Source organism: Lycorma delicatula, chromosome 4 (assembly GCF_047948215.1).
Source record: "Lycorma delicatula isolate Av1 chromosome 4, ASM4794821v1, whole genome shotgun sequence".
NCBI lineage: Eukaryota > Metazoa > Arthropoda > Insecta > Hemiptera > Fulgoridae > Lycorma > Lycorma delicatula.
The window spans coordinates 60,350,942-60,360,258 of NC_134458.1; the positions used below are offsets into that span (position 1 = coordinate 60,350,942).

The following is a 9,317-nucleotide window of genomic DNA, read 5'->3' on the forward strand; positions in this document are numbered from 1 at the left end:
ATATTAATGGATTTTATTTTGTTAAGCTTTATATAAGATTAAATATCATAAATTTTACATTGAAATTCAAACTGAAGTACAAATAAAGCAGTATTCAAAATGTAATTAATAAGATTTAGATCAATCTATAAAGTTTACATTTACTAAAATAACAGCTTTATTTTAAAAAGATGGAAAGATTTCAAAATGTTAGATGACTCACTTTCAAAATACTGGAACTTTTACTACCAAAGAAATTTCAGGAGCTGAGTAGCAGCATTTTCTTTAGTGGAATTGTCAGTTTTTCTATTGTTAATGACGCCTGTCTAAAACGTTTTAAGGTGTTAATCATTTTTTAGTGTTAGAAATTATGATGATGTGATTATGATAACTGTTTGTCATGATTTTCAGTATATAAAAATATGTTAAAAATGAAGTTATTACTAACTGTTTTAAGAAAATTAGCTTAAAAAAGTATTTAATTTAAATTGTGTTTGATCCAAAGGTTTATTATATTATTGAAAAACCTAAAAGAATTCTTTTAGCTAACTCTAAAACAGTAAAAATATTGAACTAGATGATTTTTTTTTTTTTTTAGTCATCAACAACAGTTAAAGTGAATTAGTAAAAATAAATAATGAAACAAAATATAAAAAATGAAATAAACAAGATTTTGTATTGTCTTAAACACTGTAATTTGTCAAACACAATCCGACTAATGCAATTATGGATAATGGAATTAACTGTCTACCTAATTTCCAGAATAGAATGATTAAATGAAATTTGATTCAGAACTAATTATTCGTCATTGTACACCATATCTTAGATTTAAAATTCCCTTTTTGAGTAGCTAGGATGTTGTGTTAAACTTCTAATTTTAAGTCATATCAGTTTAATAAACTAATAGAACTGTGCATAACAGTTAATTTTATTATTATTCTTTGTCATTTTCAGGATGCAGCTATATGTGTCAAATTTCATCTTGAAAGAGAAAAGAATCCACAAAAATTTAATAGTCGAATGAAGAACAAATTATGGTATTTTGAATATGCTACATCAGAACAGTTTGCTGCTTCCTGCAAAAATCTCCATGAAGACATTGATATCAAAGTATTTAGATAAAATAATATTATTTTACATTATCATACTAGCACACATAACCCATCTTTTTAGCAAATTTTTAATTAGTATTGCTTAAATTTAAAATATCTTACTAGTTTTACCCAAGTTCTTAAACATTTCTTATTATCTGATTATTATTGAGATATAAATCCAAAAAGTATCTTTGGAAAGTTATTTATATAAAATATATAGTCTTTTTACATTTAAGTCCATATAAATTTATTATTCTTAATGATAGCTGGAGATTTTGGCTATAGTAGATAGCTGGTAACCTGGACTTAACAGACAATGTTTGGTTTAGATCAGTGAAAATCTGAACAAACCAGAGTTTACAGTCGTAATATTTTAATTTTTAACCTCAACATTTTTTCTTTACTCTATTTATTCAAAAATTTAAGGTGTGCTAATAAAAAGGTTGTCTATAGTCCAATATAATTAAAGGTGAAAGTAAAAAAGTATTATCAGAGTCTAAGCTAACCTTCACTCTATTTTAAACTTTTCAGAAACTGCTACTGGGAGTACTTCACAACTGAATCCACTTTCACAAACAACCTAGACAACACAAGTTGCACATTAACATGTATTTCAATATTTATGTTATTTAACTTGATGAAGAAGATGATGGGAAATCGCTTCAGTTCTCACATTCCCTAATAATTCTGCATGAAACCTTGTTATTCTTGAAAATTAATGGCCAGCTTTTGGGAATAATCCGTCTCATCAGTTGTTTACTGCTGTTTAGTTATGACACCAAACAGACAGTATCAAAACTCTTTGAAATCAAAATATCTAATGTAAAAATTCTATCAATGCATTTAAAGCTTTTTTCTCATAATTTCAACAATAAAATACTGTATGTCTTTTTTCAGTGTGATGGTACACCACTAGATCTTGCAAATGGGCAAGCTCTGCAAGGTATTGCACTTCTTAACATTCCTTATACACATGGAGGATCAAACTTGTGGGGTGATAATCACAGCAGAAACAGAGCATCTACAAGGAGGAAAAATAAAAAGAAATGCAAAGAAAAAGACGCATCTACTAGCAGTTGTAATGAAACGGATCTCAATTCTGCTATTCAAGGTAGTACAAAGTTGATATTTGTAATCAAAACGCCAAATTTTACTTTGTTTGTTTGAGTTTGTTTGTATTCTATAACAAAAATTGTTTTATTTCTTTCTTATTAACTCATTCAATACTCTAGACATCTTAGAAAATCCTGTTGCATGTTTTGACTAACTTCAGGATGTCAAAGAACAGCTTATGCAATCTATACTTTATATTTTTCTTTCTGTAGCATATTGAGGAAAATATTTAACCTCCTACAGTAATTCAGAAGAGTTTAATATTTAAGCATTGTTAATGGTTTCACAGTATTTAAGTAAATCTTCAATCAATTTAAAGAATTTTTGATAGTTGAAAAAGTATATATAATATATCTTTTTTTTATTTTTGTAATTATATTTAACATATTTCATTTATTTTACTGTCAAATGAGTTATTCATTCACAAAATTCTATTTTTAAGTAAATAGTATAGCAAATGAAGGTTTCAATTTGATATGAAGCTTTTTTATGTACTCTATCCAAAATAAATAGTAATAGTGAATTTAAATATTTCCAATATAAATACTGTAAAACCCCCTTAACTGGATAGTAATTCATCTGTGGATTAATTTCACTCTTACAATGGGAGTGATCATATCCATAAATGACAGCTCAGTTTTAAATCTGTGCATTATAGATGAGTTGATCTTAAGACAGACCTGTTTTAATACAAAATATCCTATGTGCATAAAAATATTTGTGTTATTTTTAAAATAAGAGGTTTATAAAATGATTTCAATAAAGGTAACTCAAGGTTTCTCATAACAACTAATTACGAACAACATGGATAACCTAATGGTTTCTCATAATAATTAATTAGAAACAACATAAATAACTAGTGTAAATGACAGTTATTTAAAAACAAATTTAATTATTACTGTTTTATTTATATTTGTTTGTTTCTTACAAGTAAAAGATTAAAAAAAAATTATAATAATAAGCACCAATTTAATCAACAGTAATTAAAAAAAAAGTAGCTAATAGTAATTAAAAAGTATCATGAAGAGCTTTGCTAAATCTTATTAAAATAAAATAACAAAGAAAAATGTTTAAGAACCTTAAATTTGACAATAAATAGTTCTTCATAGGTTTTTCTTTCATAACAATCATCTTTTATTATAAATCAGTAATGGATGTGAATACCACACCATGATGTCCAAATTACGGTAATTTTAATTATTGATAGCTTTTATTTTACTAAATATATGAATTACAAGAACAGTAGAAGGTAACCAGAACTAGAAAAAATTTCTGCCTCAAGATCTTTATAGTTTTAGATCCACAAATTCACAAATTTTTTTTATTAAAACTACATGTTGGTTTGTCAGTTAATAATACATTTCTGTAATTAGTAATTTATCATTGCAGTTGTTCAGTTTATTGACAAAATTGTATAACTCAATCCGATTAGTACTGGATAGAGCACGGTATACCCACCTTAATGCAATAATGTCTCTTAGTATCAATTTTTAAAGAATAAATCTCTTGAAATGTGCTCTCTGCCTTATCTGTGATCAATTTGTCATTATTAGCAAACTCAGCTACCCAGATAAATAAATTCTTTATAAGAAGCTATTCCACAGTTATGAAAAGAAGCTGCTTCACAAAATTAAAATTTTATTAATAAAAATAGAAAGTGGTAATAGCCTATATTAATGCAGTAATATATATATATATATATATAATATATATATAAAATAATTACATGAAATTACAGTAATGCGGATACACAGAAATAATAAGTAAACAGAATAAGTAAAGAATAAAAAATTATATTGAAGGTTTTAACTGAAAAATATCTGAGTTAAATAAGCACACATTGATTGAATATGCAGAAAATTTAGATTTTCTAAGTAGTATTATTTAAAACCTCATAGACAAAGTAACATCGGTTTTCTAAAAGGGAATAATTTAATTTTAAATAAATCATATTAAAATGTTCTAGATTGTCAGGTATTTATTAAAACTAGTAATTAAAGTATAATGTCTTTTCCTGTAAGACAAAGTATTGTACTGTATGATGAAAAAATAGTTCTGTGTCTGGTTTGATAGAAGCAATATTGCAGTGTTTTGGGAGTTAATTATTTTTTTTACAAAGGTAATACAAACATATAAAAACATGTGGAAATGTTCGAATTTTAATGTTGTAAGTGTTGGTCTACATGATTTATATTTACTGGTATCAAACAAAAATCTGACAGTCCATTTTTATTTCTGGAAAACTCACATTGACTTTCTAACTCCCTAATCATTAATAATAATCACAAGCTTAACATTTTTTTTTTTTTTGATATTCATTATATTGTATTTTTCTAATAGATATTGGCGATAGACTGATTGAAGTAATTGGGCTGGAAAACTGCTTACATATGGGACAAGTAAGAACTGGCTTAAGAGCTTCAGGAAGAAGGTTGGCTCAGTGTTCTTCTGTTGTTATTACTACAACAAAGAGATTTCCAATGCAGATCGATGGTGAACCTTGGATGCAACCTCCATGCACTGTGAGAGTAAAATTAATTTTATTTACTGGTTAAGTTTTATAAACTTCCTCCAATGTATTTAATGAGGTTGTTATTATTTTTTAAATAGAATGATATTTTAATTTTTTTAATTAAATCAAATAAGATGAGTTGGAACACAGTGTCCCTTTTGGTGAGAAGCAAATTTAAAAGTGTTTCGTCTTTTTGGAGACTGTAATAGTAAAACACTGATTCTCACTTTATTATCACTGCAACAGAAATAGAATGAAAGTGATAACAAAATCACCTATAAGAATGCTTTCATCAAGTATAAGAAAAAATGTATTTTTATCAATTTTAAATAATTTTAAAAAGTATAAAAATTACATTAGTAAAATTATAGAAGATTTTAAACATCATATTTCACTACACAATATAAGTGATAAACAATAAATATAATAATAAGATCTGCAAGTGTCATAATTAGCTTTAATTTTCTTTAACCTTCCAAGATTAATCTGACATTAAAAACTGTGTCCCTTGTGTCAGAGCTCTCCAGATCTAAATCGGTCTCAACAAGTATACTGTCTTAGAGAATGCTCTATTTGTTTATAAATTATTTTAGATGATATTTGAATACATGAGACATCAAGACTCAAAGTGCAGTGACTCTCATGCATGCCCTGGTTTTTTCGGGATCACAACAATTATATTTTTACTGAAATCTGAGAATACTTCTCAATTTTCATATATTTTGCATACAAATTTTTATAGACTGTTTGACCCTACTTCACTGAGACAGCATAATAATTTTGATAATCTTATACAATTGTACATAAAATAATGGTGAAGGCTTCAAACGGTCAAAGTTTTGGAACAAATGAAACAAAGTCATCAAGTATAAAAAAAATGAAGAGAAACTGTTCAAGTTTTTGATTCATAAACAAGTTTTAGTACCACCACATGTGCATTGTGTTAACAAGGTAAAAATAGCTGTAGGAAGCTTGTTAGTCACTTTAATTACAGTGCAGAGGAAAGTTCAATGTATTTTGTGGCTTGCTAATTTTGAGCTAAACACTTGTTAGGCTTGAATGTCATCATGTTTAATGAAGAGCTACCCCATGAAGATAACATTGTTGATTTCAGAAACAATTCAAAGAAACGGGCAACCTACTAAATCAGTCATGTCCAGAATAACCATCAGCATTTGACAAGACTGTTGAAGCTGTGCAAACAAGTATTTGCATAGTTAAAAAAAACAGTGCAGAAGCGTTTTGAAGGGTTAGATATTTTAAAAACAATTGTTCACATTTTAAAAAAATTTTTACTACTCATAAAATTCAGGTGTAACGTAAAATTCATCTAAGGACAAAATTAAACGATTTGAGTTCGCTGCAGATATTCTACATAAGTATATCATAATGGGTAGTTTTTAAACAAGTCTGTTTTCAATGTTAATGCTACTTTTCATGTTTTGGGATGAGTATATAGACATAATGTTTGAATATAAGGTAGTGAATTTCCATATATCATTGCAGAATATCAATATGACAATCCAAAATTTAATCTGTAGTGCACAACTGAACAAGGCAGAGTTAGTGGTTCCTTCTTAGAGTAAGCAGTGCCCTAAATACCTGAGAATTCCATTATCCTTCACATTTTGCCTCATCGGTGTAGGATTACCTACATATCAAATATATCTTCAGTTATGTGTAGAACAAGAGTGTTGAATAGCTTGGCCTCCAGATCTTACCCCTATGAATTTTTATTTGTGGGGCTATGTAAAGATACAACTATTCTTTATACAAAGAAAATTGAGCTATTTAAAAGAATGGACCACTGAAGCTGTTCCATTTGTCACACTGGATATTCTCTGTAATACATGGCAAGAGGTTGAATTTCATCTTGATTGCAGGACAACTGAAGAAGTGGATATGAAAGTGTAGTGAACAGGTAAGATTCTTTGAGAACTTCTCTTTTTTTAGTCTATACTTTACATCACTGTCACACTTTGTTCAAAACTATGACTGTTTGAAACCTCACCATTATTTTACAGACACACTGTATTATCATCTATCCTCTCCCTACTGTCCTTTTTTTTTCAGAGTTCTATTGAATTCAGATCTTACAATGTTCTTCTGTGAACCCATCATTGATTTCTTTCTTTTTCTTCAGCGCATTACTGACCTTTTTTCCATTTGTATATTCTTTCTATGTATTTATGCTACTTATCACCTCATTTGTATCTCCTCTTCTCATGCTAATAACTCTGTTTCTTCTCAAAAATGTTCTCTTTTTTCACATTTTACATCTACCTTCCAAGAAACTATTTTCTTTTATACTCTTGAAATTATAAGACATATAAATAAAAGTACACAGGAATATGCTAAATTGTCAGACATGTTTTAAATCTAACATGATGTTTGACTGCATTTCAAACACATGTCTCTCCAACTCAAGAAAATACCTAACAGTAACATCTACAGAAATCGGAATTAAAAAAACCAGCAACATATACTTTCTGAGGGATTCTGAAAGCGACTGCAAAAAGTGATTGAGATTGAATGAAATGAGTTTTAAAATATTGTATATCACAAATTTAGCTCAGTTTATTGCTAAAAATTAACAGTCTGTTTGTTGCTAAAATAAACAAGTCTACAACATCAACTGCCATGTATAAAAAATCACTTTATTATAGAAATATGTAAAGTTAACTAACCATCTCATTCGGTAATAAATGAAAATGAATCCGATTACTAAGCTTTAAATGTAACTATAGTAAACAAGAAAATGTCATATTAAGTAATAACAATAAAAATAATTTTTGTTGCAGATTATGTGTACCACTACACCTAACAACTCTTTTTGCATAATCTCCTTTTTTCATATTTTTAATAACCTTTTTTGAAATGACCTTATACATCTGATTAACAAAAAAAGTTCAAATATCTTTCTTAAAGAGTAGTATCGAGAGTGAACAATGATACAAGTAAATTGATGAAATCAGTATGTCTTGAATATAAACAGTTTCTTATATGCAGTTTTCAATACTGTTTAAAGATTTTCATCTAACAAAAAAAGTTGAAAGATTTAAAGTTTAAAGATCTATTACTTAATTATACTTCTTCTTTATTTACCTATGAAAGAATAATTTATTTTTGTCAGATAGATTTTAAAATAAATTACACATTCATAATAATGACCCAAGAAGTACAATGAGTAGTTCATATAATGAATGATATGTGAAACAAGCTAAGACTTTAAAATTATTGAATATTAAACATTTCACTTGGAAATCAATGGAACTTTTTCCTTTTTCTTTCATAGCTAATTATGAGCTCTTTTTCAGTAGAGTATCTGGTGGAACTGTTTTATACACCTGGAAAGTTGTTTTAGTAATTAACGAATTAATTTTGTTTCAGCTAAAGTATCATTTTATTCATGATTTTTATCTTTTCTGAATAATGTTAGTACTTTAACATTAAGAAAAATTTAGAAAAAGGCTAAAAATGTTTTTATTATAAAATGTTTCTTGAAGAATACATCCTCAATAATTAATAATTTAGGTCATTATAAATTTAGGATTAGTGCACTTAAGTTAAACTTTTAATTCATCTGTATTCAGTACAACATGCAGAAAAGTGATAAAAAATGGAAAAAGAAATTAAAGTTTAATATTTTTCAAGTTTCTCATATCATTATTGTACTATTTTTCAGTATTTCAACTTTTAATGAAAGTACTTATATATAAGAGAATTTTAAAAGTGGAAATGGGGCTTACTAAAATTTCATTACAATTAACCATTAGTAAAATTTTTTATTGCCCCACATTATGAACTTTTAAGTTCACAACATTAAATTCATATAATTTTAACTTGTATATAAAAATGTTAAACATGCTAGATCGTATATTTTTAAAAGAGTATTTTTGAAATACTCTTTTAATTTATAATAATTTTAATATTAGCAAAAAATGAAAATATAATTTATAATTTGTTGTAAAGAAAAGTTCTGAATGGTTTTTTTTCATATATGTTGTCAGATTCGAATCTCACACAAAAATCAGGTTCCTATGTTAATGGCTCCACAACCTGAAAAAGGAAAAGGGCTTCTCAGATTCATTAGAAAGTAAGAACATGTTTACTATTTATTTTGACCTGATTCAAATGAATTGATGTTTTTTCTGCTGTATTTTTTTTAGTTCATATTACAGACCTCAATAATAGATAAAAATTTATTTTTTTATTTTTTTTAAGTACTTTCATATTTATACATACCTGGTTTAATTTTATGAGTTTTACTTTGTAGAAAATATTTAATTCATTCTTATCTATGTTTGATGATTGGGTTTTCAAACTACAATTTTTTTTAATTATATATTATTGAATAAATAATGCACATTACTATATTTATTTTTTTATTTTTTTGAAGCTTTAGGGGTATCGACTGCTATGGTCATTATTATTATTATTATTTTGGGGCATCAACTACTTTAGTCATTAGCCCCTTCCACTTCAAAAGTTAAAAGTATCTTTTTCTCCCTAAAAAACAGAACATAGGGGACACAGTCAAGGACTAGTCTTGTCAAAAAGGGGCATCTAGAGACAGACTTGTCAATGATTATTAAAACCCCCAAAACACAACATAACAA

General features: G+C 27.0%; 1 protein-coding gene across 1 annotated transcript in view; it reads left to right on the forward strand.

The window, feature by feature from the left end:
• Positions 1–8,798, forward strand: part of Dgk (diacyl glycerol kinase 1) — a 258,461-nt gene extending 249,663 nt beyond the window's left edge. Inside the window, exons 17-20 of the mRNA XM_075361947.1 lie at positions 934–1,089; positions 1,971–2,184; positions 4,527–4,708; positions 8,709–8,798. Of these exons, the coding sequence (XP_075218062.1) occupies positions 934–1,089; positions 1,971–2,184; positions 4,527–4,708; positions 8,709–8,798 (642 nt within the window). The remainder of the gene's footprint in view (positions 1–933; positions 1,090–1,970; positions 2,185–4,526; positions 4,709–8,708) is intronic.
• The last annotated feature ends 519 nt before the right edge of the window (positions 8,799–9,317 follow it).